Source organism: Sinocyclocheilus grahami, unplaced genomic scaffold (assembly GCF_001515645.1).
Source record: "Sinocyclocheilus grahami isolate Dianchi unplaced genomic scaffold, SAMN03320097.WGS_v1.1 scaffold132.1, whole genome shotgun sequence".
NCBI lineage: Eukaryota > Metazoa > Chordata > Actinopteri > Cypriniformes > Cyprinidae > Sinocyclocheilus > Sinocyclocheilus grahami.
In genome coordinates, this window is record NW_015505311.1 from 2,021,842 (window position 1) to 2,049,277 (window position 27,436).

The following is a 27,436-nucleotide window of genomic DNA, read 5'->3' on the forward strand; positions in this document are numbered from 1 at the left end:
TTATTATTGCATACTGTTTTATAATGTACTACAATACTGAAGTGCAGATAATTGCCACTATTTGCAACAAGTAGTATACTTGATAGTAGAAATCCTGCTATTTTAACATAGTGTAAATAGGTATTTGCACTTAGTGTAAATAGCATATTGCTAAAAATACTGCTATTTTCACTTAGTGTAAATAGAATCCATTGCTAATACGAGATTTGGAAAGGGAGGAAAAAAAGCAAAAGGCGGGATCGAACCCGGATCGATCGTGTCAAAAAGTCAAGGGCACACGCTTATCTATCTGCACCACTGGAGCTGATGATTTACAGTCACTTTTAACTAAATGTAAATAGACACCCCGCATTTTTTATTCCAGAGTAAGGGCAATTCATACAATACATTTAAACTGAGCTACTTTAATACCATCTCCGGACTTTCTACCACGACTCTGCTGTTCTTCGGCTGGTTCTTCCCTGTATACGTTGATTGACAGATGTCTCGTCCAGTCAGCAGTGAGTAATCCCAAACCAATGGCGCTGTCTCAAACTATACCCACCTTTTCCGGTTTGTCTGATTTGTCCTTGTGTTTTCTGAATTGTTAATTTGTTTTCGAATTTGTCATTGTGTTTTCTGACTTGTTATAATGTTTTCTGAATTGTTGTTGTGCTTTGTTATTTTGTTTTTTAGACTTGCATTTGTGTTTGTAATTTGTTATTTTGTTTTCAGAATTGTGATTTGCTTTGCACTTCTCGGCCACCGTAGCTCCAATACACTTCCGACAACACGGAAGATGTGACGTTGCACTGCTGAATGGATGAACTGAACTTCGAAGCTCTTATACTGGAGGATTGACACTGAGTCTTTGCAAAACTTCATACGAATCGTACACTGGTTTACAAAGTTTGCAAATTTTACAATGGCCGATTCAAGCGTGGACCCGACAACACTGTGCCTGTTTGATGTGGACGGGACTTTAACAGCAGCTCGCCAGGTGAGTGAAATAAAGCAGAAGGCGTTAGTTAGTCTTGTAAATTTACAGTATGAGATGTGAATCCTGGCGGTAATGATAAGTGATTTATAATAATGTACTGTGAATTGACAACTGCCTTTAAGAAAGTGAGGCGAGGGGCGGATGTAAAGGAATAAAACTCAATGAGGATCTGTATAGGCATCTTGTGCTCTGATTGCAGTAATCAGACGGATACCTCACTGTAAATGTGCTTTTATAAAGTCAAATATGTATTGTGAATGCAGTTTTTGTGGTGATAATACACAATAATCTAATCTTCTTTCTTAGCACATCCTAAATGACAGTGATGGGCCATGGCTGTCTCTTAAAGATAACTTTCATTCTCCATGAACTATTTTTAGTCTGCTTGTGAGGTGAAGATAGATATTATATATAAACATTGGAAGTCAGATATAGTTATGAACTGACCTTTTAAACACATGCTGGTAAATAACACGTTTTACAATGCAACATTGTCCACAACTATATTCAAAGACCCCATGATTTTCTGGTTTTTCTTGATTTACTGGATAAGAATTATACATTTTAAATATTTTTACACACGATTTCTGCCTGATAAAATATTGCTTGGTATACCTAACACATGTATATTCATTATAAAATGTGATGAGATTTAATTTACTTGACTTTTTCACACTTTTAAAATAAGATTAGATTACCTCATATATGCCGTTTTTCCAAGATGGTGGAAATCCATGTTCTTCAAAGAAAAACATTTTTTTTAAAGAAGAAGTGAATTAAGATAAGAAATATTTTATTATTATTTATTTATTGGCTAATTTCATTGCTTGTTCAAGTCATTCCGTCTCTTCGGCACACTGATTTAAATGTCATATAAAATAAAAGATTGTAAAGCTGTATTTCAACCCAAATGAATAAGCACTTCTGTTATAAAAGTACAGAAAAGCTACTGAATGTTTCAATGGATAAGAAAGAAAAAAATAAATACATATAACACTTATAGCCCTATAGCAGGGGATGGTGTTACACTTTTAACTTGACACAATAGGCTAAGTTGACACAATATCTACTGTTTATTTACACTGATTTAAAAAAAAATCGCTTTATGCTTTTTTAATATTTTTGGACATAGGAAATACTGTGTAAACAAAACAAAACAAAAACTTTTCCACAACATATCTATTTTTAAAATATGTAATGGTGTTTAATGGATGTTCAGCTAAATTTGACTAGTAAAATAATTATGAAGCACAAAGCAATTCATGAAACCGCACATAGTGGAAGTAAAAAAGAACTGACATTTTCTAATTTTGTGCTTGGGATGAAGTTGTATGTTTTTGTCTTTAGAAAGCAACTCCTGACATGCATCAGTTCTTGAGTGAACTGAGACGGCGAGTGAGAGTCGGGGTGGTCGGAGGATCAGACTTGGACAAAATTAAAGAGCAGTTGGGTGATGATGGTATGTATAATAATTACAAAAATCTATTTAAATACACATACAAATATATGCACAAAACATTGAGTGTATTTATAGTGTTCATGAGTACTTAAAATGTTTCATATCCTTTACAGTGATTGATAGAGTGGATTATGTATTTGCTGAGAACGGTTTGGTAGCATACAGGTTTGGGCAGCTGCACTCTATACAGGTAATTTTAATTCTCAGTTTACTATTAAATATGCTCAAAAACCTGTCCAGCAAATTACCAAATTACTATTTGGATTTCTTCTATTTCTAATTTCTTTTTTGAAATCAGAATATTCAGGCATACATGGGAGAGGAGGTTTTACAGGATTTCATCAATTTCTGCCTCAATTACCTTTCAAAGATAAAACTGCCCAAAAAAAGGTGAAGTTATCACAGCTTGACATCTTTTGTTGCATGGGGGAAAATATATTTTTACTGTATTACTTTAAAGTTTGTCAATACTGATTGTCAATATTAAAGTTTATTTTAAACATCTTAAAAATAGTTTAACACCAGTAAAGAATTCAGAACGTTAAGAAGTTTGGGGTCGGTGAGATTTTCTTTTTTTTAAAGGGGTCATATGATGCAATTTCAAGTTTTCCTTTCTCTTTGGAGTGTTACAAGCTCTTGGTGCATAAAGAAGATCTGTAAAGTTGCAAAGACTAAAGTCTCAAATCCAAAGAGATATTCTTTATAAAAGTTAAGAGTCAGCCACGCCTACCTTAAACGGCTTGTTCTAACCCTCCCCCACATATCTAGGTCACTATGTGGAAATATTAGCATAATGCCGCCCAAATGTGCACACAAAGAAAGAAGGCGTGGTTTCAGGAACAGCAGTCGTGTTGATGCAGCCATGTCAGGGAGACGTTGTGTTGTTAAGTATTTGCTATTGACTGTTGAAATGCGGAGTTTGGCGCAGCACAGAGTAACGCGTCGTGTGTGTGTGTGTGTGTGTGTGTGTGTGTGTGTGAGGGGAACAGTGTCACATCACAGGAGAGTGAACTGCCTGTCAGAAATCATAGCATGTCAGCTGTCTTAACCGCGGCTTGTGTACTGCATCATCACTCTGTCTGTCACGCGACTCTGTTGCCCTTTCAGGCTTGAACTGATGGTAAAACTAACGACATTATTAACTGTCTTATTTACTTTGAAAGCTGAAGCTGCGATTATGGTAAGGGTCGTTACATTTCCGACGCGTGCTTGTGGTGTTCGGCCAATCACAATGCACTGGGTCAGCTGGCCAATCAGAGCAGACTGCGCTTGTCAAAGGAGGGGGCTTTGTTGAAAACGACGTGTTTGAGAGAGGCGGGGCATAGAGGACATACAATAATGTACAGTATTTGAAAAATAATGTGTTTTTTGAACATTAAAGCATGTCAACATATTCTGTTACACCAAATACACAAAATAATTATCTTTAAAATAGCATCATATGACCCCTTTAAAGAAGTGAATACATTTATTCAGCAATTAGCACATTAAAAATTTATCAAAAGTGACAGTAAAGATTATATAATGTCACAAAAGATTTCTATGTCCAAAATATGGTGTTCTTTGAAACTTTCTGTTCATCAGATAATCCTGAAAAAAAATGATTATGGTTTCCACAAAAATATCAAGCAGCACAGCTGTTTTCAACAGTGATAATAATAAGAAATGTTTCTTGAGTATAAAATCAACAAATTAGAATAGGGTTGCCAGGTCTGCGTAACAAAACTAGCCCAATCATGGCTAAAACCAGACCAATCGCGTTCCAGGGGAAATAGGCTATCAACAATATAAAAGTAGCCCAATTCCTGAAGAAATACGTAAACTTGGCAACACTGTGTTAGAATGATTTCTGAAAGATCATGTGACACTGAAGACTGGATTAATGGCTGCTTAAAATTCAGCTTTGACATTACAAAAATAAATTACATTTTAAAAGATAATATTTCACTTATTACTGTTTTGCTGTATTAAATAAATAAAAATCTTACTGAGTTTTGAATGATGTAAATATATTTTACTCAAATACAATGATATCATGATATAATTACATATATATATATATATATATATGTATATATACAGACACACAAACACACGCATATATATTATACACTTTTTTTATACACATCTTTTTTTGCAACCATAATACTTACTGTATTTTTACTTCATCTCAGAGGCACATTTATTGAATTCCGTAATGGAATGCTGAATGTCTCTCCAATTGGTCGAAGCTGTAGCCAAGAAGAAAGAATCGAATTTTTTGAACTTGATAAGGTAATTTTTTTTATGTATTCATCAACACATGCCATTGTCGGTTTTCAAAGGATGTCATTAAAGGTTGATTGACTTTTTAATGTTCTTATTATGCAGAAGGAGAAAATTAGAGAAAAGTTTGTCTCCGTTTTAAAAGAAGAGTTTGCTGGGAAAGGACTAGCTTTCTCCATTGGTTCGTAACTTTTTATGTACAGTATATGTGGTTGTCTAGTTAATAATATATACATAATGTATTCATATGTATGTTTTTTTCTGCAGGTGGGCAGATCAGCTTTGATGTGTTTCCAGAAGGCTGGGATAAGCGCTACTGTCTGGGAATTGTAGAGAAAGACTCATACCAGCGCATCCATTTCTTTGGAGACAAAACTATGCCTGTGAGCCCAAAATCTGTGATGTTATCTTGACTAACAGTAGTAGTCATGCATTCATGCACACATGCTATTGCATAAAATTCCCAGACTTGCTTGAATTAAGCAGTTTTGTGATGGTTTTTGTTTTCCCAAACAGGGGGGAAATGATTATGAAATCTTTGTAGACCCCAGAACAATCGGTCATGAGGTCAAGTCACCTGAGGACACACTGAGGATCTGCAAGGAGCTCTCCTTCAACTGAAAGACCTCTGCCATCTAGAATGAAGTACAGTAGAAGACTACAACATCCATGAACTGTGAAATTATGAATAGGAGTCTCACTTGACATGTCTAAGCCATTATTGTCTTTGTGTATTTCAATGATTGTACCTCATGACAGGTACTGGATAAACTTGGTACATACAGTACATCTGTACGTGTTCATTTTATATGTAATCTGATGCATTATTTACAGGTTTAAGGAACTGACTGGTGCAGTGATTATGTCTGAACATCTGTGCCTTAAGTCATGTCAGTACTGGACAATATACACTTTAAACTCTTATTTTTATTAAACACTTTGGTCCAAATGAAAAGACCGATATCATTCCGTTAAGACAGGATGGGTTTCATAAAATGTTACTTTACATGTGTTAAGGATTAGTTTTTTTATCAGGAGCAAAAGTGATTAATAAAGATAGGTGTGGGCTGGACTAACTTCTTAACTAAAATTAATGGTAAAGGGGCAACAATTTAAGTCTAATTTTCATAAGAGGAATTTAAAAAGACATCAGGACAAAGGGCTTTATTAACTTAGAATTGATCGATTTTTGCTCAGATTAAACTGACTTAATAGTTAATTTCCTGACAACAAAACCAATAGTTATTAGTTGGAAGTGTTGTTAATCTGCTTGCTTAAGTAAAATAAGTGAATGCAAACACTGTATAATAAACAGGAAATATATTCTGTATGGATATGATATTGGTGCGTATATTTCACATGTATGACTTCAACACCATAAGAGAGTACTGTACATATTCTGAGCTAAACGCATAAAAGGTGTAAAACATAATAAATAGGTTACTTTTATTAGCAACACATTTGAAAAAATAATATTGCAATTCTCAATTTTAATAACCTACTCATGCACATTTTAGATTGATGAATAAAAGTATTTACTAAACTGATATTTTCTGTTGTTTTTTGCTTGTTTGTTACTAATTGCTTTTCGAAACCAAAAATGAATATTTTCACTAGGAAAATTAAGTATTTTACGAATTAAGTATAAAAACTGATTTGCCATTTAAACTGTCCATTAAATAACCACAAATGTCACTTTTCCAAAAATATATTTCATGGTTTGTACAATATTGTTTAAAAGGTATGACTGCATCAGTCTGTACAAGCGCTTTTTAAAGTCCTTATCAAACCTAAAATGATACAATGCATATCCCAATTTATGATACACAAGACCATATAACCTGACCAAGCCAAACATGTGACTACAAGTTCAAACCAAAAGTTTTGAAGATTCTCTAATATAAAAGAAAACAAAAACAGTTTGTTCTCATCCCAAGAGGAAGCAGAGTAGTCCAAAAGTCCTGTATTGCTGGTTAATGAATGGGCCGGTATGGAAAGGCCATGGCAGCAGGATGGAAGGCGTGTGGAGTGAGAGAAGGGTGTGCGGCGTGGGCCGTTAGCGGGCGATGTGGGGACAGAGCTGGGTGTGGGGTGTGCGGTGACAGTACGGGGTGCGGGCTGTGGGGGGAGGGGAGGGCGGACTGGTGTGGGCTGTGGGGAGAAAGCACAGAGGGTCGACCCGGGTGCATGTGTGGGTACATGTTGGGCTGGAAGGGTCCGCTGTGAGGTGGAGGCTGCACTACTGGACCGGACATCACAAGCTGTAACAGACTGCAACACAAAGCAAACTGTTACTACTCATTGCTCACAAAAATAGTGAGTTACCGATTCAGGTTTCTGAATGGTTGATGGAGATGTCGATATAGATATATATCATCTACTGTATCACATGTAATAAAACAATATAAATAGACCAGCATAAAATACTTCATTCATCATTATTTAGCAATGTATGTATAGGGGCTTGTGCTAATCTTAAAATGGCCACAAATTATTCAATATCATTTTAATATTCAAATCTGCATGATCAGGTTTCACCTTCCATGTGATCAGTGACTTACTTGTTGTGAGGAAGTCTGGAGCACAAAGTCCGTAGGTCCTCTGAGGAATAAACCATATGACAGGAAATGACATCACTGAAATGCTGCTCTTTTCAGATCAAAACACAAATGATACATGGGGCAACTTTTTTTGAGCAATGTTGCTTGGGGACTTTCCCATTGAGAATGGGTAACAAATTTCTATCTGGATACTTTAGATCAGTCGTGGGCCCTGTCTCTCACCTGGTTGCCCATTGACAGCAACATTGCCCAAAGTTGCCCGGCAACATAGCTCAAAAAGTTGCCCAGTGTATCATGGAGTAAACAGACTATTATGAAGTAAGCATCACTTACCTCTGGCAAACAGAAGTGCTCCTGTTGCCATGGCGACCTGAAGAGCTTGGGCCAGCCTATCCAGTGCCAGCTGGATATGATTGGCAGCAGGGAGGGGCGTGAGCTTCTCACACAGACGGCTGACTTCCTCTATCAGCGCGGCAACAGACTCCACTGGAAGCACAGCTAGCCGACCAATCAAACTCTGTTCTGTCAGGTGGACCTGTAGGAGTTTAAATAAAAACACATTATATAATCTAATACTGAATGGCCTTTTAAAGTTGCAATAAATACAACACCTGCAGCATGAGAAAGACTTGAAGAACACTCAGGTGCAGTTTAGAGTACAGCTCTTCATACGCGGTTCCTTTTTCACTTTCTCCATGGCCATTGGTCAAAGCCAACTTTGGGCCTCTCTGATAAGCTAACGGAGCTTTCACACACCACCGGAGCAGACCCAAAAGAGGCGTGATCTCAAGGCAACCTAACGGCAAACTTGAATTGAGGGGTGTGTTGATAAAGGTGAGGAGCAGCAGTCTGGGATCTTCTGTGATCCAACCAACCAGCATCTCCAAGAGTGCAGGGGGCGGAGTTAACTCATCTACAAGTGACAATATCAAATATATTATATACAACTTACAATATTGTTTTTTTTTTTAGTTTATATTTATTTTAGTTAATATTTTTAAGGACCTTAATATTATAATAACATACATTCAATACTTTATAATATTCACTACATAATAAAGTAGACTGACAATTATTTATTTTTGAAGTTGTTGACAAAAAACGAAAAATGGTACCTGAGGAGAAGTCATAGAGAGCCGTTACTGCAGTGATGAGCTGACAGCAAAAGCGAGGACTGGCTGAACAGATGTTCTGCAGGGTAGAGATGGCACACGGCACCAGTGTGCAGTAATCATCCATCAGCACCTGAGCCAAACGCACACACCACGCAGAGTGTGCGCGCTACACAAAAACCATCAGAAATGTTTCAAAAGCTGGCAGGTCACATTTTATCCATTTAAAACTAACATTCTTCTAACATTCATTTTTTGCATTAAAAAAAAAGCATATATTAACGACACAGTACAGTATAACAAATATTACCATGACGAAAAATACAATATACTATTTAAACAATATATTTCTTGAACAGTGTTGTTATTGGTAATTAAAACTACAACTATTAAAAAGTGTTACAACTACAATTAAACTTGAAAGAAAGCTGAAAAATATTAGATGAAAACTTAAAAATTTTAAATAATGTCTTGGTAAAAAAAATAAAATAAAAAAAAGTGGAAGTGCTAAAATTACTAAAACTGAAACCAAAGTAAATAAAAGCTTAATAGAAATAAATATGTTAAAAAGCACAGAATTACTAAAACTTAAACTAAAATGAAAACGGAAAATCTAAAAATAAAGCTATTTATTATTAATAAAGTTATTATTAATAAATGTTATATTAGTACTAAATAATACACCTTTAATAACACCTTTCTTAGTAGTTTTTGTGAAACTCACAATAAGCATTCTGAACCAGTTATCTATTAAACTGAGTTACCATGCTCCAAAGAAACCATGAATTAACATTAAAACACTGAACTCAAGGCGTGCACACACACACACACATATATCACACACCTGTAGCCAGGTGGCTGCACACTCTAGAATGGGCACCCGACACACGGCTATCGCCATAGAAACTAGCTTCCCAAGCATGGCCATGCGGCTCTCATCAGCCTTGTTGCCTTGGAGACTGAAGAGGGCGGAGAAAATGATCTGTCGGACTGCATCTTTGCTCTGCTCCTGGAAATAACTGCACATGATCTCCAGCAGTTGCAGTTCTTGAATGCAGCTCATCCTCTGAGTCAAACACAACACACCATTCACTTGATTTTACAGAAAGACTTTTACTCAACAAGGATACATTAAATTAATCAAAATTGAGAGAGAAGTCATTTATAATCTTTACAAAAAAATTAAATATCTAATTCAAATAAATGTTGTTCTTTTTTAACTTTCCAATCAATGAAAAAATGATGAAAACGATATATCACAGTTTCCACAAAAACTGTTTTCACCATTGATAATAAGAAATCTTTCTTGATCACCACATGAGCATCATTTCTATAAATTACATTTTAAAATAGATTACAAAAAAACAGTTATGTCCTTTAAATTGTAATAATATTTCACAGTATTACTGTTTTTGCTGCATTTGTGATCAAATAAATGCAGGCTTAGTGAGCATAAGAAACTTCAAAGTAGGGATGCACGATATTAGATTTTTGCCTATATTTTTCGAATCATTTGGCCGATAGAATATACATTTCCTTTCGTTCCAAGTCTCTCCCGTTCAGAAATTCTAATCAAATTATTTTTTCATTTTGGTTCGCTTTGAACTTATTTGTTAGAACTCATAAACATTATTTAAGTTCTTTTTTAATGAGAGTACATTGAAAGCTTTGAAAATAACTATAATACAATTCTGAGTGAATTTCCCTACATTCGTTCACTACATTTTACCCACAATCCTCTTTGATATCGAGTGTACAACTGATGTACATTCGCTGAAGCACTATTTCCCATAATCCAATGTGGAGAGGACTGACAAGCTGGAAGAGATAGCGAGAGCAAGCGAGTGTGAATTAGAGTTTAACATGTAATATAAATGTTCATATGTGACGAAGATGTTTCTGCGACAGCTCCAGCTCTCTGACGCGCAGTGTCAGCGTCCGAATTCACTCACTTCATTTTGTTCACTCCTTTCTGATATAGTGCACTCAACTCCCATACACTATATAGGGATTAGTGAATGAGTGAATGAGTGAACGAGGGAGCGATTTCAGGCACAGCTTGAGTTTCTATTTATAACACGTTTTTGCAGCGTTGAGCAATGTAGCCAATCACAGACATATCTGTTGATTTCTGGAACGCAATGGCCAATCAGAGGTGTTTAAGTTAGAATCCGCTCTCCGCTCAAAACCCTGGAGTTCTTGTGCAGTGCTGAAATTTGTGTGCTCATGAATCCTCTCAATGTAACACACAAAGTGTAGGCATTATGAAAGATTAATTGTGCTTATATTCATTGTGTTATAACAGAGCTTTGTGAGATCGCGATGAACTGAGATGTCAGCTTTTTAGTGATTATAAAGGGAGCGCTCTTTGCTCGCATTCTACCATGCCAAACAATGCACGCAGCAACCCATGCTTGCTTTTCTTCATAATAGCAGTGGTTTATGAATGTTGATGATTTAAGGTCTCTACGTTAAAGAACACCATGGCATTACATGTTTACATACAGTTTTTTCAGACTTAATACTCCTGTGCCTCACCTTAGGCTGGATGTTCCTGTCTTTAGGGACATGAAAGATGAACTCCTCCACCAGCTCCACCATGCTCTTCTCTAGTCCAGGCGTGGGGCCAGTGGAGCTCTGCAGAGCACTGCCCAGTGAGATGTCCAGATGATACAGAACCTCTTTAGCTGCGCTCAGCGGATCACGCCGCAGCAATGCATGCCGAAAATCACTCATCTCTGCTGGGGAAGAAAAACTACAACATTAAATACAAGCAGCAGCCAAACTGAGAAAATTAGAAATATGAAAGACATAAATCAGTCATTAATAATATATCATATCATAGGAATATATATAATTGTATGCATTATTTCTGGACATGCATCGTGGTAATACTATGTTTGTTTGACATGCATTATGGTAATAACATAGATTCTGGTCATTTATCATGTTTTTTTAGATAATACTAAAGTATACCATGGTATGTTTTCCTTCCCTGGCGTTTATAGTACCGTCTTCTACAGTAACTGTACTGGTAACGCACTATTTTGTTGTAAGGCGTGTCATTTTTTTTTAAATGTGGGGGAAAAAAGTGAAAAGAGAGGCTCTGAATATAATGTGTCTGTAGAAAAACTAATTGAAACGTATTAAAATACCTCTTATTGAATAATGAATGTGTTAATCGAAAACTGTCGATCATTATTCTCTATGGTGACACACATTGTCTAAAGCGATGCAGTTTACACAGCGCAATTGCTGCATCACCGGTTCCTTAATTTGCCAAATGTTTCCTTGGTTCACACTACATAACATATTCATACTTACAACACCCTTACCTGGATTAATAATTAGACTCGTTACACTAGCTTCTCTCAATCTGCAAATGTATATCGCCCATAACTGACAATGTGAAACTTGTTCACCACAAAATAACTACGGAACCCCGTAAAGGACATTGTAGACTCGGTTGAGTAAAGAAAAGCGCGGCTGATCAGCGCCACCTGCGTACTGGAGATACTGTCCAGTGACTCCAAACAGTATATACTTGCAGTGGTCTCAAACTCAATTCCTGCCACAGCTCTGTAGAGTTGAGCTCCAACCAGCTCCAAATCACACCTGCTTAGAAGTTTCTAGTGATCCTGAGGACCTTGATTAGCTGGATCAGGTGTGTTTGATTAGGGTTGGAGCAAAACTGTGCAGAGCTGTGGCCCTCCAGGAATTGAGTTTGAGACCAATGGTATATAGCAGGGCTGCCCAAACTCGGTCCTGAAAAAGGAAAGGAAAGGACATGTGGCCAAGTATGGTGACACCCAGGGGTGGCGCTAAGGGGGCTGAAGCCCCCTTTGTTTTCAGTCAAGCACCGAATGCTTTTACTATGCTCTTTATGAATCATCACTGAGTTTCCATGCACATTAAATAATTTATATTAGTAGCCTACCACAGATTTGCTCTCTGCACATCCAACAGTGTCTACTTGCATTCTGCTTTGCAATGCATTGTCATTCACTCCTGACAAGACCCGCCCACTGAGGCTCGTACTTCTGATTGACATGTAAACTGGCCAACCAGCGATAAAAGTTACAGCAGCTGCTTCAGGTGTTTGTAAGTGTATAACTTATGCTGTAAAACCGATTTTGTTATTTTTGAACTTAGATTATTTTTTATTTAACACTGTCAGTGTAAAGCAACAAATATAGATATTTAATCATATAATTATATGCTGCCATGTCTTCCGAGGACACACGCATTTAGAGCGATCATATAAACGGTTTGGTTAGCATGGTCTATGGCAGACTTTTCTTTGTGTCAGGGCAGCAATTCAATGAACAAAAATAAATAGTAAGTTATTTAAATTGTAGAGACAATATTGTCTTTTTTGCTTTATTTCACTACAGAAAATGGTTCCAAACAAAGCCATGTTGAGTGTCTCTGCAGCAGCGCACAGCGGTGTTTCCTTGCTGAATGAATTTGTGTTTTTGAACAAATTGGGAGATTCAATGATTCACTGATCCATTCATAAAAACGTTCTTACTTCGTTCCTGAACGAATCAGTCGTTTTGAAAGAATCCATTGAATAAATGACTCGGTGACTCACTTATTAGGACAGTGGTTTGCCGCCACCTACTGGTAATTTTAGTTTCACATTTAAAAGTATTATTCAATTTTTTTCTAGCATTTTATTTCTATATAGCCGTTTTTATATTTAAAACATTAATCTCATACTATTATTTATGCAATTTGTAAGTGCAGTGTAAATAAGTGCTAGAAATAAATAAAAAAGTGTACAGAACCCTGCATGTTTAATTAGGCTTATACTTGGCTTTTTTTAAAGCCACTTACTCAATGTAAATATATATATATATACAGTGGTGTGAAAAAGTGTTGCCCCCTGTGACAAACATGCAAAAAAATAAGAAATCAGGAAGGGGGCCAACACTTTTTCACACCACTGTATAAGCGTTACACATACATGGATGTCCCTGGTGACACCCATACTCGGAATTTGGGATTTCACCCATCCAGGTGCACACACACACACGCACACCCTGAGCCATTTTTGGGTAGGCCTAGCCATTTTTGCTGCGGCGCCCGGGGAGCAGTTGGGGGTTCGGTGCCTTGCTCAAGGGTCTCACCTCAGTCGTGGTCATTCACTGGAGAGCGCTGGTCATTCCCACCACAATCCCTGCCGGTACTGACTACCGAGACTCGAACCTACGACCTTTGGGTTACACGCCACGACTGCCCACCTAAAATAATCACTTTCCCCTTTACTTTTATGTTACAATATATAAACAAATAACTAAAAATGTGAAGCTGAAGTATCCACTACTTGTTTGATTTTGTTTCAATTTGAATCAATCACCACAGGGAGGCGCTATTTCATACCTGATTATGGCACATGTGGTAGTCGAATGTAGCGCCACCCCATCGCCTCTCTGACAGGACAGGACAGCAGACTCTCCAGCATCAGTAGAAGCATCGTTCAGCTCTCTTCAACTTCAGTTTCACATCCAGAGCAGCCGAGCAGCCGTCAACATGACCATCAACACACTCAGTCAGGACGGAGTGCAGCGACAGCAAATGTCCTGTCTGACTAAGGTGAGACCCTAAGATGTATTTTCATTTAGCTCTTACAGTCTTACATCTGCTGTAAACGAGCCAGAGCTTCATAATGTTGCAGTTTTTGCCTATAAGACTATAGGAACTATTCTTCGCATTACTAAAAATGTGTTAAAGTCCTAAAAGACGAAACTAAAGTTGTGTTTGCTTTTTCTTAGGCTACTTATATAACTGGTTTATATAACAGCAGTTCTTTAAAAGCAAACCAACAAGTCATCCAATTCCTCCTGTTATGTTATGTCGTGTTGATGCTTTTGCTGTTTTCTTTAGCATTGAAACAACTTATTAATTTGTGAAATGCTATATAATAAAAAAATTTACATTTTTTTATAATATTTGACTGAAATAATAAAGTTAGTATTTGTTTAGAGGTGCATCCTGATGTTTTTTATCTGTTTACTTCGAATAAACAGATTTTAAAAATGTATTCGAGATTACTTTTTTTTGAGAGAGTTTTATATATATTTTTATGCTTTTCGCAATTTTAAGCATATTTTAGCTTTTGTGCACTTTGCAAATAGTTGTGTGGTGTGATAAAGGATTGGCGTGATGACAAATTGGTGGGTTTTTGTTAAATGTGAGCCAAAATCATCACAATTAAAAGAACCAAAGACTTAAACTACTTCAGTCTGTGTGCATTGAATTTATTTAATACACGAGTTTCACAATTTGAGTTGAATTACTGAAATAAATGAACTTTTCCATGACATTCTAATTTATTGAGATGCACCTGTATATTTCATGTGTGCCCAAATACAGATGGAGCGCATGGTCATATCCATGCAGGATCCTGATATGGGCATCAAGTTGCGCAACCAGCGTCTCCTTATTACGGTCATACCACACGCAATGACTGGTGAGTCTCTCTCTTGCTCTGTCTCTCTCTCTTTCACCATGACTGCATCAAACTTCAAGCTTCACTCACTCTCTCTTGATAATCCCAAATGGACATGACTTTTCTGAGTATTTTCCAGCCCCTGGCATGTTATGACACGATTAGAGAGACAGCTGAGGCACGACTAGAATATTTCCCTATTGTTACTGTGGAAAAAGTCGGCATTTAACAGCAAAGTATCCATGCATCCATCTTGGAAAGTCTTGAGTGCGCATGAGGACAGAGAATCAATAGAAGCTTGCGCAGTGAAATTAGATTCCTGTGTGTGCTTTCAGTCTCTGTGCTCATTTTTCTTGCTATTAATTAGTCTAACAGTGCATGTTTTGCGCCTGCTGTGGTCTCTCAGAGGACACGGGGCTACGAGTAAATGAACAAATTACTTTCTTTGGCAAATCAAAGATAATTACAGGTCAAAATCACTTAAAGGAACAGTTGACCCAAAAAATTTTGCTGAAAATTTCCTCACCATCAAGTCATCCAAGATGTAGATTAGTTTGTTTCTTCATCAGAACAGATTTGGAGAATGTAGCATAACATCACTTACCCACCAATGGATCCTCTGCAGTGAATGGGTGCCGTCAGAATGAGAGTCCCAACATCTGATAAAAACATCATCATAATCCACACAACTCATCAATTTTTGACTTGTAAATCCGTCACTAAGACGTTTTTAACTTCAAACCGTTGATTCTGGCTAAAATCATATGTATCAATCATAATATGCTTTCTCAAGTGAAAAAGTCTTCTCGTCTGAATCAGGAGAGAAATATACACAGCTCAAGCACCGTTTACAAGCAAAAAAGTTCTAAACAAGTCATATTTTGGCCAGAAGTCATGGCTCAACTGATGAGCTAGTGATATAATGCTACATTTCTCCAAATCTATTCAAGTGAGGAAAAAAACTCTGCCTATTTATATAACTGATTTATATAACAGTAGTTTGCTGAAAAACCATCCTTATTCTATCTAAGCTGGTGATGGCAGCTTCCTGCTGTTTGAACATGTATATTAATATTAATGAGCTTGGTGCTGTGAAGTGCTTACTAGATAGATAGATAGATAGATAGATAGATAGATAGATCAATGTTTTGTCAGATACAGTGTGCTTATGTTGACTGTAGTATTCTTTGATTTTATACAGGTGCAGATATTGTTGAATGGCTGATTAAGAAGTGTTCTATCTCTGATGAAGGTAGGACATTAATATAACTTACAATATAACTATATTTTGTCAAAGAACAAAGAGGTTGTTGTCATTATTAAACTAATGTGGCAGTGACTTTTGCATTGACAAGAACAATTCTTTTTTTCTTCTTCAGAAAATGTAACAAACCAATGTTTTACTGTGTGCATAAAAGTGATAAATTTGAAATTAATTTACAAAATAAAATAAAAAAAGATGCTCATAAGTTGCCTTGTAGCTCCATCATGATTTCAGACTTACCGTGTGCATGTCAGAGCCTGTGTGTGTCACACACACACACAACCTTGGGGAGCTAAATTGCTTATTAAAGTTGCTTTAAATTAAAGTCAAATTTTATGTAATGTAAGCTGAGTTGTGTGCAAGATTTTTAATAAGAAATGCACAAATGTCACACTCTCAGAGAACAGGCTGTGTGGTTCAGAAAGTCCTAATAAACAAGTAATGCTGCACACAGCTGTGTCTGAAATAAACAAGACTCCAGAGAGTTTGGCAGATCTGTGCACTGCAGTGAGGGAACACCATGTGTACGCAATGATTAGACTGAAATGCACGTATTCTCAAATAATGTTATCCCCAGAAAGCATTGGTTGACTTTGTTAACTGAGTGTTAGGAAAATAACTAGCTAGTTTTAAGCTGTTTTCATGGAGCTCAAACACTAGAGCACAGTATAGTAATGCTAAGGTCATGGGTTTGAATCCCAGATAATGCATGAACTAAAAAAATAGGCATAGCTTAAAAGCAGTGTAAGTTGCTCTGGATAAAAGTATCTGCCAGATGTATAAATGTAAGCTGGCTTTTGGTAGACCATCTTGGATCAGCAATAAAGAAACTACCAGGTAATCAAGCTGGTTTTTGGAACATGTCAGCAATTTAAAGACCAGCTTGAACCAGCTAATAAATCTGTTATATTTATTATTATTTAAATCTGGGGATATAAAAATGTCATGTTTAATTCAATGGGTTACTTGTCATTTCTTTGTGAAATTTACTAGCAATCTTTGGTTTTATTGTTAGAATTATTTACTTGATTTATAATTATTAATTTTTATCTAATTTAGTTAATTATTGTTTGTGGGTATGTATTATGTATTTGATTTTTTCCCCCTCATTTTTATTTAGAGGCGTTGCACATTGGACAAATCTTTGTGAAGTACGGATACATTTACCCTTTAAAAGAGCCCAGAAACCTGATTCTGAAAGTTGACGATTCACCTTATCGCTTTCAGGTATTTACATGTACTCACACTTACACAATATTTAAATAAAATGCCATGCCGTATCAGCAGTTGCTACATTTCCATATTCAAAAATCAGCACATCTGAATTAATCTGTCTTTATCAGATGCCATATTACTGGATGTCAACACGCTGGCCTGCTTCAGAACTGGACTATGGTGAAGCCCAACTTGACAAATTTATTTACCAAATGTTGTAGCAAACTAAAATATATTTGCATCAAAGAGAACAAAAGGAGATATTTCACAGCAGGTTCAGAAGGTAAATATATTTTTTTATACATTTATTTATATGTGTTCTAGCAATCTACTTGGCCAAGAAGAATATCCGAAAACAAGGAGAACTAATTGAGTATGAAAAGGTATGTAGGTCAAAAGCCAGTCACACCATAGAGAAACAAGACTCTACAATGCAGTCATGAACCTGTGGAGCGATCTGTTGTTCATTTCTCAATCTCTCCCTTTGTTAGGAGTGCTATAATGCTTTACATAAACGTATCAACCACACATGGGACTTTGTTGTGATGCAGGCAAGAGAGCAGCTCAGGTAACTTCCCTTTTCCATCATTAAACGTGCACACACACACACTTAATGCTTCCTTCAGCCTAAATACATTTAGCTCTATTGCATGCATTATAAAAGCAAAGTGTAAAAAATAATCATAAAAGCACTTTTATCACAAAATGGACCTCATTACTAAAATCAAAAATACGTTTTTGAATAATTATAAAACATTTTGTAAATCGTTTTAAATCAAGTAAATAATGCTGAAAATGTCACCAATAGGTAGCCTACGTACAACCATGAAAATATACATATATATTTTTCTGTATATTTAAATATTTGAAGTGAAAAATGTCTCTACACTTTTAGCTACTGATGTTAGAATATTACAACTTTTTTTTTTAAATAAACAATTTTATTACACTTGACTCAACATTAGTTTAATAGATTTTAACTTAACTGCTTACTACATTAAATAATCTTATTAAATTGGCCCCTAGCTTAACTTTTTTACTTTAATTTTAGCAGGGTTATTGTAGTTACTAATACATATATTATATATATATATATATATATATATATATATATATATATATATATATATATATAAATAAAATATGTATTTTATTTCATCTAGTTGCGAAGGGACAATTTCTCTTTTTCATTTAGTTTAACTTGATACACTAAAAAACTAAAACAGAAATAAAAATGAATAAAAACTGTGTAAAAAATAAAAAATAAAATTACAAAAACATATAACAGAATTACCAAAACTTTAATTCAAATTTAAAATTAAAATGGAAAATATAAAAACAAAAACTGATTTGTAATATTAATAAAAACCGAAATAGGATCTCAATGATACTAAAATAACACTGAATTTTATTTAAATATCTTTTTTAAACTCAAGTTTTATGCACTAATAAATATTAATAATCAACAAAAAAACAATACAAAATACTTTCTGAGGGTTGTTGTTGTACTTTACATCTGTGCATTTGCCATATGTTCATTTTCTTGTGTTAAAGGGCATCAAAACAGCGTCGGAAAGCAGATCGTATAGTGCTGAAGTGTCAGGAACAAGCTTACTGGCTAGTGAACAGACCTCCTGTAAGTGCTGAACTCTATAAACTCATAACACTTACAAAAAACACCCTGGCAATGCTTATACAATGGTATTCTAGCACAAAATGGACCTCTTCATTAAATCCAAAATACATTTTTGAATAGATATAAGTCGTATACAACATTTGTAAATCATTTTAAATCAAGTAAATAATGCTGGCAATACTTATACCATGGTATTCTTTGAAGTATATTGGAGTGCCATAGTATTGCCATCTTTGTCAGTTCGTAAGTTAAATAAACAGAAAACTAACATATCTAAACTAACTTATTTTTTAATGTATCTCCTGTGTAATATAGAAATTCAAAGCATGTCAAATGCATTAGTGCTTAAGCAGCGACAGCATCTGTCCCCATCCTGCACGTGCCCTCATATCTGTATCCAGCTTCTGCTTATGAAATATTCAGCCAGTCAGTTAAAAGCATTGCAAAGCAAAGGAAAAAGGGGGAAGGGGACAGAGTGAGAGGAGAATGGAAGAAAGGGAGGGCAGATACTGGCAGAAGAAAAGGAGAAATAGAGTGGAACACACTGGTGTCTTTAAAATATCACACATGAGTGTGTGTGTGTGTCTGTGTGTTGGTATATCGCTAATGGTTCCATCTTTTGGCTGAGCTCTTAAGAGGATATACTATTACTAAGTGACTATGTGTGTTTTAGTGTATGTGTGGCTGTCTGTGTGTGAGACTGGACACTAGTGTACAGTGTGTGTATTTGTGTGTGAGTTACTCTTGCATTCCTGCACAAGGGCATTTTAATGAGGAATCCAGATGATGATTTAATCTGCGGTGGATTTAGAGACCATTTCATTCCTATATTGTCACTCTGTGTGTGTGTGTGTGTGTGTGTGTGTGTGTGTGTGTGTGTCCATTACATTTTTTTTTAAATCCACCTGCCATTACTGGGATTTGGGTTAGTTTGAAAGCCTGTAAAAAGCAAGGCTCACAATATTTTTCAAACATATTTGTAGTAAATTCTATGGACAATGAATTTTTGAATTTTGAAATCAAATGTATTTTAATCATTTTTGGTGGGGAGAAAATCAAAATGTCAAGGTTGTATATTTGTTCTCAGACTGTACAAAAGATCTGAGTGGTTTGTTCGCCACACTGAAAAAAAATATGATGTAGGATTAATTTTGAAACGTAGTAACACATTGAATTAAACATGGAATTTTGAAGTAGAAAGACTGAAATACTGTTGTCTTGTAAAACGTACTCTAATAATCTTTGGAACTTCGAAAAAAATTTTTTACTGTGTAGTTGAAAAAATATATAATTGAGAAATACTATGATTTAAAAAAATTATGTTGTGAAAAAATATTTAAAATATACTGTGTGTGTGTGTAAATATATATATATATATATATATATATGTATATATGTGTGTGTGTGACCCTGGACCACAAAACCAGTCTTAAGTCGCTGGGGTATATTTGTAGCAATAGCCAAAAATACATTGTATAGGTCAAAATTATTGATTTTTCTTGTATGCCAAAAATCCTTAGGACATTTAAGTAAAGATCACGTTCCATAAAGATATTTTGTAAATTTCCTACTGTAAATATATCAAAACTTAATTTTTGATTAGTAATATGCATTGCTAAGCACTTCATTTGGACAACTTTAAAGGCGATTTTCTCAATATTTAGATTTTTTTGCACCCTCAGATTCCAGATTTTCAAATAGTTGTATCTCAGCCAAATATCGTCCTATCAAACCATACATCAACGGAAAGCTTATTTATTCGGCTTTGAGATGGTGTATAAATCTCAATTTAAAAAAATTGACCCTTATGACTGGTTTTGTGGTCCAGGGTCACATATATTTTGTTACACCATTTGATATTTTAGAGTAAATGCTTTTGTAAAAATGTTATAAAATTCTACAAAACATACCAGCATGAATACAGAGATCACATTTCTAATGACTTGGCACATGCATTTCATTAGAAACAAATAAATGTTGTTATTGATCTGTATATCTCTTTTTGACCACATTTTCAGCCGGGGACACTGGACAGCATAGATCATGGACCGGAGAGAAGAACCATGAACACACGAGTGCAGCTGGTAAATGAACTGACCACCACAACACAACTAACCACATCCACAACAACACATAATCCACATACACACAGACAGAGCAAGTTTCAAAAATATATGAACAAACATTCACAGCAGAATCTCTCATGTTCAAACATCATCTACAGCTTTTTTCTCTTTATTTCTGTTTTTTGTTATCATGCATCCTTGTTCAAGTAAGTAATCTCTAAAACGTTGCCTCATTTCGTGCTGTCATTTCATTCCATTGCAAGATCTGAAAGTTCAGTGACTGTACAGATTTCGTTTTAATGGCAACATTTCAGGAAAGCTAATATATTTTGATGATATTTTGTCATTGTAAATTTCAGAAAAGAATGCAGAATTCTACAAAAAAGAGGTAAGTAGTTTGAATGCCAAGTGTGCCATTAAATATATGTGTCTATATATACATGTATATGTATATATGCATAGGACTGCTGAATTATTATTTTTTTAAATTACATTCTAAAAATATATACATATATTTTCTATTTTCTATATTTCCTGCTTTCCATTTGAAACATAATTCAAATAGAAAGCAGTTTATTTATTGTATCAGTGTTTCAGCATTTCACTGTTTTTACTGTTTGTAACCTACTGACTCTATCATTTTACCAAAAATAAGAGAAATCTGTAATAATAATATTTTCTTGTAAAAAAGTATAGTTAGCTGACTATACATTATCCCTTCCATATGCAGCACACACTGTACTGTGAAATATAACCAAATTTATCTCCTGTCAAGCTTGTTTTTGTGTTTTTATGTTTTTAACGGCTTTAGATTGAACATAACAGAATAAGCCTGGCGAGGAATCGTGTAAAGTCCTCAATTTGCCTTGAGAGGTACTGAATGTGTGTGTGTGTGTGTGTGTGTGTGTGTGTGTGTGTGCGTGTGTGTGTGCGCGTGCACATGTGTGTGTGTGTGTGTGTGTCTGTGTGTCTTTACTCTGCCAAAGTCTTCAGGCTAGAACTAATGGACTGTCATCAAAGTATCTTTTAAAAAGAACTCTTACCATAACCCTTTGTGAGGGCCTTACGCGTTTGTGTGTGTGTGTGTGCAGTTACGTTAAGTATTGTGAGCAGTACCAGCCCCATGACCCCATAATGCAAGGATGTCTTCCCAGCATCCCCTGGATCACAGATGATATCATGTTTTGGAACATGAACTGTGAAACGTGAGTCACATGAACACACATGAATAACCATTTTAAACTCCTAAAGTATACTAATGTCCTGTCTGAAGCTCAGTAATTGCTCTGTATATCTGTGTTTTCCTGAAATAGAGTTGCTGTGCCGACTAAACTGCGTGTGGAGCGCTGGAGCTTTAGCTTCATGGAGCTGCTGAACGACCCAATGGGCAGAAAAGAGTTTCTCACTTATTTGAAGAAAGAATTCAGTGGTACACACACACACACCCATTTTACTCAAGATAAAAGTACAATATGAAGTAATGAAGTCATATTGTAATTATAACCCTTACAAACAGTACTATGTTGGTACTATGGTATAGTTATAGCATCAGATGGTAGTAACATAGTACATAGATATATTGTGTACCAAAGTACTGAATAAATATAGACTTTGTCATTTGTACAGATATTCCACTTAATCAGTTCAGTATTTGGTTTATATGAGCAATATCACTCGAGTACGAGAGCGAGCGATACCGGCTCTATATCAGCATGACTGTGATTAGGCCAGAGGCACGAGGCCGCAGGCAATCACAGCCGCTGATATAGAGCCGGTATCGCTCGAGTACAAGAGTGATATTGCATTTATACAACAGTTCGACGGAACATGCTTGTAATTAAACAAGAAACAACGGAGTGCCTAATAACCCTCTTTTGTGCGGAACTACTTCCTTCCGCCACGGATTCAAAGCTCAAGTTGACAGTTAAACATACATCACTGTTAGAATTCGTATCAAGGGCATGGGCTGCTTCAGTTAGGTTATTAGTGAGAAATAATGGTTATAAGAGAGAAACAATGCAGCAAGACGTGCAGCCAAATGAAATAGAGACCGCGAAGCTAGACGTTTCTTCTTATATTAACTAACGTACTCTACGATTAGCTCAGTGAATAATAAAAAACATAGACCCAGCTAGAACAAGCGGAGTGATACAAAATTGTGAAAGGACGTTTCTGTAGCAATACCAGTACAATATCTCACGGTTCTCAACCAATCAGATTTGAGAACCAGAACGAACTGTTGTATAAAAATAAATGGCGCCATCTGCATGGGCTATATAGAATATCACCCAACTGTGTTCACAGCTAATGTTTGCAATATAATGACTTTTTACATAACAACCAATCATGCTTACAGTACCGTTCAAAAGTAAAGTGGGGTCGGTAAGATTTTTAAAAGCTTTTGAAAGAGGTCTCTTTTGCTCCTAGAGGCTGCATTTATTTGATCAAAAATACAGTAATATTGTGAATTATTATAGCAAATTAAAATCAGTGTTTTCTATTTGAATATATCTCATAACATAATTTATTTCTGTGATGGCAAAGCTGAATTTTCAGCATTATTACTCCAGTCCTCAGTGTCACTACAACAATATGCTGATTTGCTGCTCAAGAAACATTTATTATTATTATCAATGCTGAACAGCTGTGCTGCTTAAAGGTGACATATCATGAAAATCTGACTTTTCCAGGTTTTAAGTGCTATAATCAGGTCCCCAGTGCATCTACCATCCAAGGAAACGTGAAAAAGATTAACCCAGTAACTTTGTTTTGGTAAGCCTTTTTCTGCAAGCGTCGGAGAAAACGAGCGCGTCTGATTTCGCTCCCTTGGTGACATGGCAAAGGGATCTCATTATAATATCACTGCCCCTTAATCTGTAAGTTTACCCCCACGGTGCCGTTAATTGTGTTTTCGCAAGCAACAACGGTGTACTAGCTTTAATGCCATGGCGAAAGTTTGAGCAAACATGCTAACTGTTCTGTCTTTGGCTGCACAATACATATTGTAATATAAGGGGCATAATATGTCTCCTGTAATATTTTTGAGGAAACCATGATTTTGTTTTCCATCTTTGATGAATTAAAAGTTAGAAAGATAAGCGTTTTTTGAAACAGGAATCTTTTGTAACATTCTAAATGTCTTTACTGCCAATTTTACTGCCAAAAAAAAACTGTAACCTATTTTTTGAATGGTGTATGTCAGATGTGTTACAGAAATGTTGGATGAGATAAGAGAACATTGAGCAAAATCTTTGATTACAAAAATATTAATATATTTAATTTATTTTATTTTATTTCAGAACCATAACAGATGTTTTTAGCAGGTCCGAGCTGTAATGGCGGAGCTCTATTCTGGAAAAGCGGCAGGGAGAAGCAGCTCATTTGCATTTAAAGAGACGCCCGAAAAACAGCGTGTTTCCACTCAAAATAAGCATTTTCAAAATGATATAATAAATGATCTGTGGAGTATTTTGAGCTGAAACTTCACAGACACATTCTGGGGACACCAGAGATAAGTAATATAAGTAATAATAATACATATTGTAATATAAGGGGCATAATATGTCTCCTGTAATATTTTTGAGGAAACCATGATTTTGTTTTCCATCTTTGATGAATTAAAAGTTAGAAAGATAAGCGTTTTTTGAAACAGGAATCTTTTGTAACATTCTAATTGTCTTTACTGCCAATTTTACTGCCAAAAAAAACAACTGTAACCTATTTTTTGAATGGTGTATGTCAGATGTGTTACAGAAATGTTGGATGAGATAAGAGAACATTGAGCAAAATCTTAGATTACAAAAACATATTTTATATTTCAGTTATACTTAAACAGCTTTTGCTATACAGGTTCATTTAAATCTTTGTAGCACACTGTACAGCTTGACTGGTGATGAATGATTTAACTACTTTGTCAAAGTTAAATGAGTTCAAAATCAGTTCTGCGTATCAGACACTTAAACAAAAAATGATTTGGTATGGTTGTATATCAGTCGTATTAAATCAATATTGACCAGTTTTCAGTACTAAATGAGAGGATACTTTTATACATGGTATTTACACCATGGAACTGGTCCAAAATCATGTTTGTTTGTTTTTGGTTTGAATCACTCTTTATATAAACATCTTGTATTTTAACCCAGTTCTGAAGAGTGTCCCAAAACTGTGTTTCCCGTCTGTACTTTTGGAGCTTTAATAGATTCCATTTTTATTCTACTGCAACTGTCTGTATATATAAATAATATAACAACTTTTCAGGTTTCTCTCTCCTCATCCCTTCCCTCTCATCATCTTCTTTCGTCCTCTTTTCTTGGTGTTCGGTTTGTCTCTTGTTTTTAGCGGAGAACTTATGTTTCTGGCAGGCCTGTGAGGATGTTCGTCACGGCGAGACCTCAAAAATTCCAGAGAAAGTGGATGAGGTTTACAAGTATGACCTTAATAATTTATTCATGTTACAATGTTAAAGACATTTGTGTGTTACAAAATATTTATATTTTAAATGATGTTCTTTTGAACTTTCTCTTCATCAAAAAATCCTGAAAAAAAAAGGTTTTCACAAAAATATTAGCTTTGCCGTCACAGGAATAATTTACATTTTAAAATATATTCCAGTCTATATTTCATACTGACCTGTGGCCTCTACAGAAGCATATGCCATTCTCTGTCATTTTTAATCAGTGTGCCATATGAATGAAAGTCTTTCATCACCTCTAGTTTGTCTCTTATTCATGTGATTTTGTATATCAGGCAGTTCCTGACTCCTGGTGCGAGTCGCTGGGTGAATATTGACAGCAAAACCATGGAAAAGACCCTGGAAGGACTCAAGCGTCCTCATCGTTTTGTCTTGGATGATGCTCAAATGCACATTTACTTCCTCATGAAAAAGGTATAACGTTCCACCCTTTGATCAAATGCAAAATATGCATGAATATATAGTACACTACAGTCCAAAAGATTTGGAAAGAAGTCTCTTACGCTCACCAAAGCTACATTTATTTGATCAAAAATATAGTCAAAACAGTAATATTGTGAAATATTATTTCAATTTAAAATGTTACTGTTTTCTATTTGAATATATTTTAATGCAATCTGTTTTTGTGAAAGCAAAGCTGAATTTTCAGCAGCCATTACTTCAGTCTTCAGTGTCGCATGATCCTTCAGAAAGCATTATAGAAACATTTCTTATCAATGTTGAAAACCGTTTTATTCTGTCACTTTTGATCAAATTAATATGTCCTTACTGAAAGTAAGTAAATGAACTAGATTTAGAAGTAGTGTAAATGAACTAGACTAGACGAGTGATTACTGAGGTGTAAATGAATATGGATCATCCAAAACCTAAAATGGTTTGAATATTCTTGCCAATGTTGAACAGACATCATTTGTGTTTTTTGCAGGATTCATACCCTCGTTATCTCAAATCTGATCTCTACAAGAACTTATTTGCCAGAGCCATAGTACCACAGGAGACCAAGAAAAGGTAAGACGCATAAAACCCGTATTGATCAGTCAGCAGAGGAAGAGACGTCTTATCAGTGTGTTTCTGTGTGTATGTCCAGTGTGTTCCCGTTCATGCGTCGCCAGCGTCACTCCAGCCCCTCACCTGCCCTCGCCACCCAAGCTGCAGAGGATGATGGGAAGGCAAAGAACTCTAACTCTTTCAAAAGCAATTCTGGAACTGCATCCCGGCGTTAAACATGCACACAACGTGTACTTTTTATTTGTATTTTGTGCTACCTTATGATACCTAACACAGTTGTAAATGGATCTGCATTGCTTCCTGTTGTGCTTTACAGATGTTTTTAGAATATAACAAAAGGTTATTATGTAATAAGATTGCTTGATTCCTCTGTTCACATTTCTCTGTATCGTATCACGCAGGAATACAGCTTTTCGTGCGTTTCAAAGATACAATGTATTTATAGCAATAATGCGATTAGACATAAGCACAATCTCACTAACTTTCAGCTGATACCTGAAGTGACATGATGGGATAGAGTACATCTGTAGGTAAATGTGTAAAACTATATAATAAATTATTGGTAACTGACATAAAAAGGCTAACCTTAATCTGTATCTGGTAAATAATCCTGAGTAAAGGAATTTGTCAGTAGAAGTATTCAAAAGATACAGGTTTACATAGAAAACCCATTAGATTTAATGTTAATCACTCTAAAAGAAGGAAATGCCTTAAACTTTGACACACATATGTAGTGTTACAAAAGTATTTTATAGCTCAGCAAGGCTGCATTTAATTGTATATATATATATGTATATATATATATATATATATATATGTGTGTGTGTGTGTGTATGTATGTATAGGTAAAAATGCAAAAAGTTATTACAATTTAAAATAAGTTTTCTACATTAATGTATTTTAAAATATAAGTTTCTGTGTTGCAAAGCTGAATTTTCAGCAGGCA

At 35.5% G+C, this 27,436-nt stretch overlaps 3 protein-coding genes across 5 annotated transcripts in view; 2 read left to right on the forward strand and 1 right to left on the reverse strand.

The window, feature by feature from the left end:
- The window catches only part of LOC107590721 (phosphomannomutase 2-like), a 6,924-nt gene extending 817 nt beyond the window's left edge, over nt 1-6,107 (forward strand). The window contains exons 2-9 of the mRNA XM_016279633.1: nt 751-979; nt 2,327-2,438; nt 2,552-2,628; nt 2,737-2,828; nt 4,613-4,712; nt 4,809-4,884; nt 4,971-5,086; nt 5,220-6,107. Of these exons, the coding sequence (XP_016135119.1) occupies nt 905-979; nt 2,327-2,438; nt 2,552-2,628; nt 2,737-2,828; nt 4,613-4,712; nt 4,809-4,884; nt 4,971-5,086; nt 5,220-5,324 (753 nt within the window). The 5' untranslated portion in view covers nt 751-904 and the 3' untranslated portion in view covers nt 5,325-6,107. The remainder of the gene's footprint in view (nt 1-750; nt 980-2,326; nt 2,439-2,551; nt 2,629-2,736; nt 2,829-4,612; nt 4,713-4,808; nt 4,885-4,970; nt 5,087-5,219) is intronic.
- Nucleotides 6,108-6,345: 238 nt separating this feature from the next.
- LOC107590720 (uncharacterized protein C7orf26 homolog) lies at nt 6,346-12,334 on the reverse strand. Of its 3 annotated transcripts, none has more exons than XM_016279632.1 (8): nt 12,314-12,334; nt 10,915-11,114; nt 9,221-9,442; nt 8,380-8,545; nt 7,876-8,177; nt 7,598-7,799; nt 7,265-7,304; nt 6,346-6,974 (listed from the first exon to the last, which is right to left on the reverse strand). In XM_016279632.1, the coding sequence occupies exons 2-8, from the start codon at nt 11,110-11,112 to the stop codon at nt 6,677-6,679; spliced, it is 1,428 nt and encodes a 475-aa protein (XP_016135118.1). In that variant the 5' UTR covers nt 11,113-11,114; nt 12,314-12,334; the 3' UTR covers nt 6,346-6,676. The 3 variants fall into 3 exon arrangements, with proteins under 3 accessions (XP_016135118.1, XP_016135117.1, XP_016135116.1); XM_016279631.1 differs by lacking the exon at nt 12,314-12,334 and adding an exon at nt 11,712-11,963; XM_016279630.1 differs by lacking the exon at nt 12,314-12,334 and adding an exon at nt 11,712-11,963 and having other exon boundaries at nt 10,915-11,117.
- A 1,506-nt stretch (nt 12,335-13,840) lies between these two features.
- On the forward strand, nt 13,841-27,142 carry LOC107590769 (regulator of G-protein signaling 11-like). Its single transcript, XM_016279674.1, has 17 exons — nt 13,841-13,974; nt 14,755-14,851; nt 16,032-16,082; nt 17,215-17,321; nt 17,438-17,489; nt 17,634-17,692; nt 17,801-17,877; nt 18,864-18,945; nt 20,964-21,029; nt 21,376-21,399; nt 21,823-21,884; nt 22,103-22,216; nt 22,325-22,440; nt 25,350-25,437; nt 25,758-25,896; nt 26,408-26,490; nt 26,570-27,142. Exons 1-17 carry the CDS (start codon nt 13,912-13,914, stop codon nt 26,703-26,705), a joined length of 1,416 nt encoding a protein of 471 aa, XP_016135160.1. The 5' UTR covers nt 13,841-13,911; the 3' UTR covers nt 26,706-27,142.
- The last annotated feature ends 294 nt before the right edge of the window (nt 27,143-27,436 follow it).